This window comes from Microcebus murinus, chromosome 2 (assembly GCF_040939455.1).
Source record: "Microcebus murinus isolate Inina chromosome 2, M.murinus_Inina_mat1.0, whole genome shotgun sequence".
NCBI classification, from domain to species: Eukaryota; Metazoa; Chordata; class Mammalia; order Primates; family Cheirogaleidae; genus Microcebus; species Microcebus murinus.
Window position 1 is genome coordinate 17,153,998 of NC_134105.1, and position 14,437 is coordinate 17,168,434.

Consider the following 14,437-nt stretch of genomic DNA (forward strand, 5'->3'; position numbering starts at 1 on the left):
TGGGTCCCCCTGAGCTGCCGACCGACTGCCCTGGGGCCATGCTGTCCTTTCTTTCGTCTTCTACTTTCCATATGGGATCTTAAAGTTGGCACCAAGGGCTGACGCTGATACCCACAAATCATGCCCTGTGGCCCAACTCCAGACTCCGAAGGGGCTGATGATCAATTTCTCAGTAAACATTATTTTGACAATTTAAAACAGATAGGTTTCTTTGAACCTTTTAAAAGGGATTTTCTCCAGATTTTTTTTTTTTTTTCATTCAAAAGAAAAGCAGTCTCTTTAAATAGAAATTGAATTTAGTCCTCCAGGAGAGAAGGACAACAGGTTCACGGTGCAATTTGGTGACTTATCATAGCTTTCCCAAGTCGAATTTGTGTACCACTGTTATTTTCTGGTTCTTCTCAGAATGTTAATTCTAAATGGTACTTGCCTTGATAAAGGAAGATTTCAGTGGAGAAGTAACTAGTCTACAAAGGAGAATTCTTAGCATGTGGATATAGGCGTGAGTCCTCATGGTGTTTTACAATTTGCTCTTCTAGCTGTGAGATTTGAAAAATACATGAGGTAGCCTACGACACCCAAGTTGTCCTAACATAACTGTACACCTTGCACATGTTCTTGCTTACATTGCACATGTGGAATAACTGCTTTCCACAAGCAGCTGACCAATGGAAACATTCGAGGTTTTTTTCAAGTTTAAAAGCATTAAGAGGTTAATGTAAAAAGTTCACAGATATATGCTTATATGGTGCGCCTTAGATCATAGGAGTATTTCATTCATTCAATAAATATACTGTGTGCCAGGCACTCTTCTAGCCTGTAAGGATACAGCAGTGACTAAAACAGACCCCAATCCATGCTGAATTAATAAACCTGACCATTTTAACTAAAACTGTAAAGCAAACAATTTTTCCTACAATTTTCATGGGTGGAGGAAAGCTCTCTTTAGTTCAGGTTACACACAGTGTAAATTTTTGAATAAAAAGAAAGCTTTTTTCCTTGGCTATTGACAGAGATTTGAACAACTTAACATTATTAGTGACACAAGAGTAGAAAAGACATATCAAACACAGTTGGTAGAGTTAGGACAACTGTGGCATTTGAATAACTGCTATTTACAGTTAACATAAGGTGATGTACCTCCATTTATAGCAAGAAGATTGAGAGTCCCATGTTATTTACATGTTTCCTGCTGTATTTCAACTTCTCTTTGTATTTGAACAGATATGCCCAGTTTACTACTTACATCCTTGTAGCCACTCAATGGGTGTGAATCAATGTGAAGTGAATTTTTTGTTTAATGAAGATCTATTATTTTACTGATGATCTTAGGAACTTAAATTTTCTTACCCTAAAAGTTAATAGTATATACCCTATTCAGAGTTTCATCTGTAAAATTTTTAAAAAAAACAACAATGCTTTAGCTGTTAAATCTGCTTGCTTGCCTCTGTTTGGCATTCTTTAAGTTAGACGTTAATGAAAGAGCTAAATATATTTCTCCCCCGTCTTTCCTGGTTAAATTATCATATAGCAAATGAATGTTTCAATTCACTTATCCGTTTTTTAGTTTATATTATGGAGTATTGGACTGAAGAATAAGATCATCTATTAATATTTTTTCCAATTTTGTTTTTAAAGAGATTTAGAAAATTTCCAGTTATTTGTAAAGTGAACAAAATGAGTTCCTGAATATCAAATTGAGGATTCCTGAGGATTTGATTCCTGATCAAATTTCTCCTGATTATCAAATTGAAATCTATACAAAATTGTTTTTTACACCATCTATTGCCCATTTTGTTTCTCAACATCTGGCCAATTTGGTCTCATTAAACAAGAGCTTTGTTTTTTTTCTGAGGCCATGTTGACAGTTTTGATAACCACTGTCTACTGTTTCATAGCCAAACCTTTCATGGACTTATTATTTTCATGTTCTCAGTCTGTATAACTTTCCGAGCCTTGGCATAGGAAGGAGGCAGCTGTGGTGAAGGACTGCAGGAATCAGGAGACCCTGCTTCGGACCCAGAATCCCAGCTCTGCTGCTTTGGATAGGCAGGGCATCCACAGCTTTGCACCCCAGTTTTCCCATCTGTCAAACGAACTTTGAGGATTAAAGGAGTTACACGCAGTTTATACAACTCTTTATAAATCTGGCGTGGTATGCCAATATTATTTACCATGTTGTTGCCATCATAGTTTAACATGTGCGGTTTATTCTTTAAGAAGGCAGGAAAGACTATAAAACTTGGTACAACTGTAAATGAAAGTTGAGTAGTCAAAACGGGGTCAGTAGCTACCTTGTCTTGCTTTAAAAAATCCTGTTGCTGAGACATTTTTAATCATGGATTTTAGGCCAACAATTGTTACTGAGGTGATTGTCAAATGATACTTACCCTTAGTATCATGACTGTGTCGTAATTGTTTTGGGGCAAGATAAAAAGAAAATTAATTTTAGACATTATATTAATGTTATCTGCATTTATACATGTGCCCATCATTTGAAAATTAAAATATGCTACAGAAGTATGTTAATCCAATCTAGTTAATAATCAAGACTAAGAGAAAGGAACCAGGAATGGTGATCTCCCTCTCCCTGCCCCCAGCCCAATCTGATCTTTTATATTATTAAGGCTAAAATTCAATGTAATTTCTTAAAAATCTGAACCAGCACAGAGCCTGACACAGAGTAAGCATTCAGTGTTCAATAAATATTGAGTGAGTAAATTAAGTAAACTAGTCCATTCCGTTCATTAAGAACCTACATTGTTCAGGAAATTATGGAGGATATAGGGAAACACATGGTACCTTGTCTTCAAGGTGTTTATAGTCTAGTAGGCCCTCTTAAATTTGTACAGTGGTTTAGAGGTTCCAAAGAACTTTGAGTTCTGTTCAAGTAAAAATATTTCTGTTGTATTAAATTTTAGCTCACTATTTTAGTAGTTCACCTGACAAATTAACAACTATATTTTGCCCTGTGCCATTTTATGATGAAGTAGAGAGTTGCCAACAAGTGAGGGAGTATTTTCTAACTCAAATGAGATTGATATGAAAGTACTTTGAAAATTATGAAAATAAGTTATTAATAAGAGAAAGTGAAATGAAAGTTTTACTTAACTTTTACATTTCCGAGGTCCTCAGGTTTTCTGGCATTGATTTTCTTCCTCTGTCTGCCTTTACACTCACACCACATGCTCCCAACAATATCTCATTGCAGGCAATGATTTTCCAGGTGAGGTGGGGTTGGAGTGCTGTGTCATTTTTAAAAGCCTTAAGGGGATTCTGTGTGGTTCACCCCTACTTCTCACCCTACCAGACTCCCTACTCCCTTTGCCCTGAGAATTACTGGCTTTATAAAAAGAAGATGAGATAAGTTATGGTAAGTAGAAGATGGGGGCAGAAATATTTATGTTTCAAGTACACATACATACCAACTCTCTACAGTTAAAATTATTACTTACACAAGTAAGTATAATATGAATTTTAAGTAAGGCATATGTTTTAAGCTTCAGGAAATGATTTTATATCTTTGTTACTGGTGGTTGAAGGAAGCACCCCTTCATTGTGAATTTATGACTACTTCCTGCCTTCCTGTGCTGTATTCTGCTTGTAGTGTTGCCTGAAGCTTAGGCAGTACAGTACTGTGCCTGACTGACATGTTTTTGAAGTTTAATGCCTTAAAACTAAGACTAAGGTCTCAGGACTGGTATATATATTACCTTTTTCCATCTTTATTTCAGAGAAGAGTTCTCTGGTCTTTGGTGCTTCTTGAAAGTGACTTTTTTAAAAATCAAATTTTGCATTCTTCTCAGCTTCTTGATTTCCTTTTTCAGACCCTTGTCTGAATCTCATCTCCAGAGATTTCACTTGACTGCTTTTTTCTGGCTCCTTAATGATGTTTTTTAAGCCTAGTTTTAGACTCCTTTAGGCTATGCTTATTAAAGTCACTGGAGGCTGGCATGACCTTTGGCTGCCTTGATTGTGCATGTGTTCTGCAACTGAAACCCCAGATACCAGTGTTGCAACCTCATAGCCTAAAAGCATGTTGGTAATCTTGATAGGCTTTAACAATGCTCGACCTGACATAAAAGTGATAGATTCTGTATTGTTTTAGAGGAGTATTGGGGAAGAGAGTGAGTGTAATGGAGAAATTGAAATGTTTTCACTAACCTGTGCAGTGAAGTGTTTATCCTTCTATTTGTGGTTTCTACAAAATACACTTTAAAAATCTACCCACACTGGAATGTTTGCACTTAACTTTTGCCAGTAGTGTAAAGTACTCCCTTTAAAAGAGTACTTTCTTCCAAGTTTCATTATGATTCTTCTTGTCTGAACAGTCTTGGCAGTTTACTTCCATTAGGTGTTTTGAAAGTCCCTGTAAATTACTGCTGCTGGGTTGCTGGGTTGAGGAGGGAAAAGGAGGGAATGTGATTCATTTCAGATTATTTTTTTAAAAGCTTCCTGGTTTATCAGTGATACTCTCCTTTTTCTTCACATTGATTCCTCCTGGCCTCTCTTGAACTTCACTAGAGGTTGATTTTAATGGTAGGCTTAATAATTATTATTTTCACTTTCCTACTAGTTATATGCATATATATATATATATATATATATATATATATATATATATATATATATATGTATATCCCAATCCATGTTCTGTAAGCACTTATATTTCCAGAATCTTGTCTTTTGGCCATATTTCTTTACTGATGCTAGCCCTTTGGGGTTTTATGTGTATATATATGTTTTGTTTTGTCTTTTTCTGGGCTAGCATCTTGTGGAGTCTGGAGAGCAGATAGACATTTCACAAACATATTTAAGAAATACTGTAATTGGATTACTTTTCTCTATAAAATTGAGTATGCTCTTCAAATACACTGATTACTTTATTCTCTAGGCTTACTAGACTTGGGTGTAATTATTTTACTTGGATCTTTTTCAAGAATTAAGTTCAGAAGAAAAATAAGTTGGCTGCCCAGCAAGCTGCATAAGTAAAACGGTACATACCAACAGTAGAAACACATATCCTTATTATACTTTTTTCCATTGTGGATTTCTTCAGATACTTAAGGAGTGGCTTTTTCCTCAAGTTATCTCACTTTGCATCCTTGCACATGCATGCTGGCAATGAAAACTTTTAAAAAACGGAATCAACTTTTAACAAATGTTCTTTGAGGCTTTATGTCTTTAATTTGACATTTAATTGCTATCAAATTGGCTCAGCTCATCAGCCTTCCAAGGTGCGTATCATCCCCAGCCTTTGAATCCTTTTCATAGCACTGGCCTTGTTTCCTTTATATTTTTTCTCTGCTGCCATGAAGGACGATGTGCCTACTTTGAGTTGTGGGATTGTGTCATCAGAAGTAATTTATCCCTTGCCTTATCTCTTGTTGCCTTTTCTTTTTAGAGGTTTTGCATTTAGTGATTAAAATGGTGCAACTAGTCCACTTTAGGTATATCCATCCATATATCACTGATGCATTTGAGCTGTTTGGGATCCATTTCCTGCCCAGCACAGAGTAGCTAGAAATAATCTTGGTCTGTTTTAAAATTATATTATTACTTTTATCATCTTCAAAATACTTTTAAAACCAAATAAGCAGCTCAGTACTAAAGTCATTACTTTGCTGATATATCGAAGACACTTGAACACTAAAGAGAATGAATGCTATGTTTATGGCCAAAATAAGAATTCCTGTTTCAGAATAGAGAAATACTAACCAAGGCTTGAATCCTCTTTCTCAGATGTAATAAGGAATTTTTTTCTCTTTTTCTAGGCTTAATGAGCTATTCCTTATAGTTCATTGTGCTTCTGACTTTATTAAAAATGAGTTCTGTCTTTTTAATTTTAAATTACATGTTTCTCTATTACAATGACCATTCTAGGAGTGTGAATATTGTTGGGCTGCAGACTTGAGTTGTCCCATCTTTTGTGCCATAGTTATTTTTGTAAAGAACATTTATTTGATTTAAAAATTTTTTTCTGTAAAGCTTCATAGTGTATTTAAAAATCAAGTTTACAGATTGGTAGATTAAGATATTAAGGGTAGCCGGGCGCGGTAGCTCACGCCTGTAATCTTAGCACTCTGGGAGGCTGAGGTGGGCGGATTGCTCGAGGTCAGGAGTTCGAAACCAGCCTGAGCAAGACCCCGTCTCTACTATAAAGAGAAAGAAATTAATTGGCCAACTAATATATATATAAAATTAGCCGGGCATGGTGGCACATGCCTGTAGTCCCAGCTACTCGGGAGGCTGAGGCAGAAGGATTGCTTGAGCCCAGGAGTTTGAGGTTGCTGTGAGCTAGGCTGACGCCATGGCACTCACTCTAGCCTGGTCAACAAGCGAGACTCTGTCTCAAAAAAAAAAAAAAAAGATATTGAGGGTTTATTCTCTCATAAACTATGTCTGCTCATTTTTTTAACCTTGGTTTTCTTGGGGAATTAAAGAAATGTATAACTTGAATATGTATGTAGGAATGACTATAAAGAGGGAAAATAATAATGTTTAGTGAGCACCTAACATGAGAAAGTCTAGTGTGGTAGATAAGCGTATGAGCTTTGAAGTCATACAGACTTGAATTCAAATAATGTCTCTGGCACTAGTTGTGTGATCTTTGGCAAGTTATTTACATAGTTTGATCCTCAGTTTTCTCATCTATAAAATAAAAATAATATTATCTACTTTATCGGATTGTTATAAGGGCAATCGAGATGTCACATAAAATACGCAGTGCCTGATACAGAATAATTGCTCAAAAAGTTGTTTGCTGTTACTACTATTATTACATTTTTGTCTTTATTATCTTATTTAGTCCCAATAAAGGTATTTGCTTCAGTTTCGCAGGTGAGGAAACCAAGGTTGCCATAGGCTTAGTTACTAGATAGAGACCCATATCTGTCTGACTTCAAAGTCTGTCTTCTTTTTGTTTCATTATGTTGTGACACTTCATCCTTTCTGAATGGTGCTTATATATAATAAATTATGTAGTCCTCTCAAACTCTCTACTACATGTAGGGCAAGTGACATTATCTTCATTTTCCAGGTGGAGCAGGAGGTATCAGAAGTGTCATGCCCAAGACCATTAACCTTTTTCCTTCTCAAAATATTCATATCTCCTCTATTAAATAAAAAAACCAATATAGGCATTAAAATTTAATGTAAAATGTGATCCTGGACCAGGACTGATCTATCTATTTATAACTATAAAGAGCATTAGTGAGGTAATTACTGAAATTTGGATAAAGTCGATAGATCAGATAATATACTATATTGTTCATTTCCTGATTTTGATAATTCTGTGATTATATAAGAGAATGTCTTGTTTGGGGGAAATTTAGGGATGAAGGGGTGTTATGTCAACAGTTTATTTTCAAATGGTTCAGGGAAAAATTTATGTACATATATAGGGAGAGAATGATAACAGAAACTTGATAAAATGTTTTATCATTTGTGAATTTGGGTGAAAGGTATAAAGGAATTCTTTGTACTATTTTTGCAACTTTTCTATAAGTCTGGTATTTCAAAACGAAAAGTTAAAAAGAAGTAACACATGTTTGTTTCAAAAAATTAAAGCAATATGACAATGTATAAGAATAATGTAAAAGCCCTTAGTAGTCTTTCCCCAGGATGATTGATATTATATATTTTATAAAGTAGTTACTTCTTTTTTATATAAACAAATGTATGTATTTCTTAACAAAAATAGAGTTCTGTTTTATACGTCCACTTCTTTACATAGAGATATACCTCTTATTCCTTTTAGCAGCAGAAGGTTTCCATGTAGAGTTCACACTGGTCTTTGCAGCCTCCTAATTTCTTTCTGTGCTTTTTCAACAGTGCCCTGCAGCTTATTAGTTCCCTGTCCCTCATGTTTCTTTCCTTTAAAATGGCAATAACTGTCCTGCATGCTTCACAGTTGTGTGGATAAAATGAGATAATTAATGTAAAAGCATTTGGAAAAGTTACAAGTTTGATAGAAATGTAAGGTGTGATTAAGTAGATTATTACTATCCATTATATAAAGCATAATATTCGATTCATTTATTAAATAAATTTCTAATGTTTATGTAATGTTAACAATGTTTTAGTGCTTGTGAGTTGTTTTCTTTCTCCTATTATGCTTCTTTACCCCTTGTCCCAAATCCTATAGACTCCACACTGTTTAAAGTGTTAGGTTTTTTTTTTTTTTTTTGAGACAGAATCTTGCTCTGATGACCAGATCAGAGTGCCATGGCGTCAGCCTGGCTCACAGCAACCTCAAACTCCTGGGCTCAAGTGATTCTCCTGCTTCAGCCTCCCCGAGTAACTGGGACTACAGGCATGGGCCACCATGCCCGGCTAATTTTTTCTATATATTTTTAGTTGCCCAGCTAATTTCTTTCTATTTTTAGTAGAGACGGCATTTCACTCTTTCTCAGACTGGTCTCAAACTCCTAACCTTGAGCGATCCTCCAGCCTCGGCCTCCCAGAGTGCTAGGATTACAGGCATGAGCCACCACGCCGGGCCAGTTTAAAGTGTTTTTGAAGCAGAAATTCTAAAACTCTAAACGCTCCACATGCATTAGGTTATGATACCTGTCCTTGATATCTCTATATAAGTTCTTTATAAAAAGGTATAAAAATGGTATACCACAAAATTCTTAAAATCTTTTTTAGTGATTCCCATTCTAGGTAAATTTTTTGCTTTTAAATTGGGCATGTTTCAGACTGTTAGATTTGTCATTGCAGTGGCTGTGTATGTATATGTTTGTGAGTTTGTGTGTGTGCGTGCCTGTGTGATTAATTCCAGAAAGGTTCCCTTTGCAGCCTGCAGGAGACCTAGAATAGAAAAGAGAAATGTGGAACAGCTAGGATCTTCTCATTCTGTTCTGCTTTTATGGTTTTTACACAAAGGTGTGCTTGCAGAACACAGCAGTGGTTCTCATCTATTTTATCTTGAGGCTCATGCACAATTTTTTGCATTCCAGCATTTCTCAAATTGTTTTGTCTCAGGTCTTCTTTACATTCTTAAAAATGATTGAGAACCTCAAAGAGCTTTGGTTTATATGGATTATGTTTATCAATATTTACAGTATTAGAAATTAAAATTGAGAAAAATTTAAATTATTTATTAGTTCATTTAAAAATAACAATAATGAACTCCTGAGAAGACTGGTGTGGTTTTACCTTTTTGCATATCTCTTTAATGTCTCACTTAATAGAAGACACTTTGAGAACCACCGCTATAGTCAAAGCCAGTGGCAGGTAGGCCAAATGGAGCAATAGTTTGGCACCCAGAACAAGGCTAATTATATTAGTTTCTTCCTACTGAAGGACATTCAGAACAAATTGGGAGCAGGCACATGGTAAACCTTCAGGCAGAAGCTGTATTTGTTACCTTTGTCAATGTTGCTTTGTTCAGACACCTTTCCCAGTCATCTGTGTGTTATCTCTCCATCTTTATTCTAAGTGTGTACTTTGGTAAAAGCCCTACTGTCACTCCTTAACACTCTTCTGCATTACAGATCATTCATTCAACAAATATTTGCTGGAAAATTTTTAAATTAAGTTAATTACAAAATTAATTCATGATGCAGTGTGCAAGGTGCTGTGCTGGGCACTGAGGAGATAAAGTGGGGAACACAATGGACTTTGTTCTTGTGGACTTTACATCTAAACAGCTAATCACACAAAACGCTTTTAAATTATAATTGAGATTAAATGTTCTTATAGTACAGGATGCTATGCAAACATGTATTGGGGTTCTAGTCTTTACTTTGGGTCAGAGAGGCTTTTTTGAGGAAGCAGTGCTCACACTGTGTGCTGAAGGATGAGTAGCAATGGGAGGGCTTCATTTGGTTTTAATTATACTTAGATAGCGATCTTGTCTGTGACTCAGAAAGAAATGTAGGAAAATGGAAGAACTGACCCTGAACAGTTTGTGTCTAGTTGAGGGGCGCATAGTCAACAATTTGGAGATAAGTACTGATTATCTGATTAGAGCTTTATCTTCTTTCTGAGACATCTTGGAATTCAGTTGAAGCTCTGTAACAATGTGAAGTTTATACTGTGGAACAGTGCTTCTCAAATCTGAATGTACACACAAATGGCCTAGGGCTCTGGTTAAAATGTAGGCTTAGATTAAATGGGTCTGGGCCCTGAAATTCTACTTTTCTAAAAACCTCATGTATGATGCTGATGCTGCCAGTCCATAGACCAGTGTTTTGATTAACACGTCTGTAATTACAAATGACCAGTGTGAGACTTTAGCAGGAGTACAAGCCAGATAAAGGACTAGACAAATATTCTAGAAGTGATGTCCAGTAGTGAGAGGTAATGAATAACAGAGAAGACAAAGCAATTTGGTGTAGGAAGTATCATGTCCCATACTGAATGCTAAAGGGGGGATTTGCAGTTGCCATTACCAAGAGGACAAAAAAGCTAGGATTGAGATAGATGGCTACTAGCACAGCCAGTGAAATATTCCACAGACTCATTTCTGTGATGAGGACCAAGTGAACTTAAATGGCCATTAGTCTGCCTAGGGAAAAGGTCAGTTACTGAGTATTGATGGCCACCTGTGGTAATTATGTGGGCTACAGAAAATGATCTAGGTGACAAGCAGCTAAAGATAACTGGAGAGAAGGTGCACTTTACTTGGGAAAAGAAGAATGTTCAGTACTCCTTCTCATTCATCATAGATTATTAATCCACAGATAGGAGAGTATTGCTAAATGGATTCAGGTAAAAAATGGTTGTAAATGCCAAGTGTAAAGTAGAATAAGGGGACAAAATCTTATAGTTAATATCTACTTTGAAACAACCACTAAGCCTAATAATTGCATATGCCTTTCCTTTATTTCACTGGCACCCAGAATGGAAACTTACAAGACCCTTGAAAGATGTTATTGTCTGCCCTTGTTTCAGTATATTATTTCGGAAAATATCTTTTTGTTGCAACTATGCTTTAAAATTTTGTTCAAGATACAGTATTTTATAGTTATTAACAAATTTATTTGGATCAAAGAATCAAAGTACTATCAAATTAACCGTGAGTCATATAATGAACTGTGTGTATAAAAGTATTTTATATTTAATCATATTTTCTTTATGGTTAAAAAGTAATATTTTAGAATGCTGTTGTGGCTTAAATCCCTGTCTAATTTTCTTCCCCTTTGAAATATCATCTCTTTGGATTTGGCAAAATCTCATGACCTTCAGAATATGGAAAGAGAGGAATTTGTTACGGTTTCTATACTTATGAGCAGTCATTTTAGATTACTTGTCTTTTAACTTTTGTACATGTACCTAGAGAAGGACATGTAAATCATGATTTACTGATATAGAGGGCTAAGTGCTGAATCAGACAGCTGTCTTAAACTTTCTAAAACTCTGTGAGACTAAAATGATTCAACAGAATTCAAGATTAGTCCTAGAGAAAATCAGTTTTGTTAATTACATTGTCTCTTGATGTGGCAGACCAGCCTGAAAGGGGAGCCTGAGGAAAGTTGAGGGTATGGCATATGTTTGTGAAAAGAGCAAGTTTCCTTAGATATTTGTACTTCTAAACTGTGACTCAGTAAGAATTGGGTGTCAAGGAACATCAAAGGTATGAAAGCAGTTGCTTGAAAAGAAATGAAATGTATAAAAAGGAACCTCCCCTTAGAGGTACAGAATTGAAAAAGAATAATCACTAGCAAAGATGATCATTTCTGTACTGCCTTAGGTTTAAATAATTGAGTTATTTAAAACTATATATTCAACAGGCTGCTGTTCCTTGGATAATGCTATCTAAATAGTGAAATGTTGACAGCCACTCTGGGATCCTCCTACTCCCTGGGGGCATTTAGGGCAGAGAGCAGTTGGTAGGTAGTACTTTTCATTCGCTAGGGGAATGGTAATGACTAGACCTGATGAAGTACCCATCATGTCTCATTCAGCTACATTCCAGAGACAGCCCCAAGGGAAAAAGGATTAATCAGGATAATAAATACGTTTCCATCCCTTTGTTTGTTTGTTTTTTAAGAGTGGAGGTCTCATTATGTTGCCCTGGCTGGACTTGAACTCCTGGGCTCAAGTGATCTTTCTGCCTCAGCCTCCCAAATAGCTGGGACTACTCATGTGCATCACCACACCGGCTGTGCCATTTTTTAAATTACTTAAAACTGTGGCCAAGAAGCTGCTATTCCTTTTTTAAAACCTGGAAATAGTTTCTGGACACAAGGGAAAAACCTTTTAGTCTTAAAGTAAAGCACCTTGGAAAATCTAGTTTCCAACTAGATTTGTGCTCCTGAATACCTGCATGACTCAGTTCTTTCTAATAAAATATGCATTGCTCTCCACTGGGTGGTTTTGGATTTAACAAGTGAGAATGAGACTGAGGGCCCTGTCTTTATCTGGCCCAACAGGACTCTAATAAAATGAAACTAACAGGTTTCATTAGGTCCATTAACAGGACTTAGGATTCAAGACAGTCTTTTGTGGTTTGCTTTGAGTTCCTTGATTTTATAGCAAACCTCTTAATAGAATCTTATTATCAAACTCAAAGAAGTTGTAAGAATTAACTTTAAAAATTGACCCCTAGATTACAAATTATGTGTCATTATGAATACTGTATAATTGAGGGTCAAATGTGACTGTTCTTAACATCTCTTATATAGTTTAAAAAGGCACAGAGAGAATCCTCAGTGCTGGATCCTGCTTTTATTTTCCTCCAAGTATATGTGTCTTTTTGTATCTTACTGAAATATATTTCAAAATTATAATATTTATTCAAAATCTTGATTTTGTTGTTGGCGTTTATTCAAATGGCTAATTTGATCACATCAATATTGGAATATTTGTATTGCAAAACAACATGCAAGACCAAGTCAAAGTGAATTTTAGGTTATTTCCGATCTGTATATCTTAGAAAACCTTTTTTAATACCAAAATTTGACCTGCTACAGAATTGGCCAGATTTCTGTGTCTAGAGACATAGAAATAGAGGCTTATTAATAGGTAGAATCTAAAGGCTTCTATTATCCATTATTCAACTAGTGAACTAGAAAATGGACTTTTAGATTATATGAAAAATAGCTTTTTATCTATGTCCTTACCTTGTTTTGAGCTACTGCAGTGGTTACATATGTGTCCTCACTGGCCGTTTAATGTAAGTCCAGAGGGAATTGGGAACATACATTTACATCTCAGCTAGAAAGAAGCTTGGATGCATAAGTGTTTTTTCTTTAATGTACATTTTTGTGCTTGCACAGCCTTTGGTAATGATTAGCATCTCCCTAAGTTAGTTTCTATCTATTTAGGGAAGTCATTTGGTTTTTGTTTGGTTAATGCAGATGAATACTATATAGAGAGGCAAGACAAGAAAGGGGGAAAAGGACAGAATGCTTCAAGCATGTAGAGTTGCGCATCAAGAATTTGAATGACTCTTCAAACAGATGTAGAGGGGTGGGAAAACAGCAAATTTGAAGCCTTTCAACTGTGACATTTTCTTCTAATGAAGAACAGCTTGAAAGCTGTAATTTTGAGAGTGTTGCAGTATTTTGAAGTCAGACACTTAGCACATTTTTAAAATAGTGGTGAGATTTAAATGTTTTTTTCAGTCTTAAATGGAATTAAGCACTTTTGGCCATCATCTTATCATGATAGTTGTGGGGCTTAGAATGAAACCAGAGCTTTTAGAATTCAGATGGGGTGACAGCAGCATCTGTCTCTGTTTGTTTTCATGGTATATGAAGGGTTGGTTTTTTGTTTTGTCTTGTTAAAACAGAAACAATGTATTTTCTATTTCTAGTTCTTGATAAATGATCTTAAATTCTTTATTTTTATGTTTTGCAGTACATTTTTATACCTGAAATTCCTGGTAGTATGGGCACTTGTCCTCCTAGCAGATTTTGTCCTGGAGTTCAGATTTGAGTACCTGTGGCCATTCTGGCTTTTCATCAGAAGCGTCTATGATTCCTTCAGATACCAGGGACTGGTATGTTTACTAATACATGCTTTCCATGTGTGAGAGATTTAATTGGCCTTCTAAGAAATCTTCAGTAGCTGGGATAAATGAACTGTTTAAAGTAGATGTTATTAGCAATATTTAGGTGACTATATGGGGATGAACCAGTAGGATCTATGGACTGAAACTGAACTCTAAGGCTATTTTGTCTAAACCCACTGATCAAATCATTGTATTTTCTCCTCCTCTCTTATTCCTTGGAAAACAAGAGGGATGAGAGGAGGACCTCAATAAGAGACAGAGTAGTAGAGGAAGCAAGGATTGCCCAGTCCTGCTCTGAAGTGTTTCTCTGTCACTATGTTAGTGATTGGATAGAGTAGTGGTTCTCAAACTTTTTGCTCTCAGGGGCCCTTTATACTCTTAAAAACTATTGAGGACTCCAAAGAGCTTTTGTTAATAGGAAATCTATTCGTATTTACTATGTTAGAAATTAAAACTGGGAAAAATTTTAAA

At 35.7% G+C, this 14,437-nt stretch overlaps 1 protein-coding gene across 1 annotated transcript in view; it reads left to right on the forward strand.

The window, feature by feature from the left end:
• Positions 1–14,437, forward strand: part of MACO1 (macoilin 1) — a 60,405-nt gene that overhangs the window by 1,053 nt on the left and 44,915 nt on the right. The window contains exon 2 of the mRNA XM_012750698.3: positions 13,813–13,954. Within this exon, the coding sequence (XP_012606152.1) occupies positions 13,813–13,954 (142 nt within the window). The remainder of the gene's footprint in view (positions 1–13,812; positions 13,955–14,437) is intronic.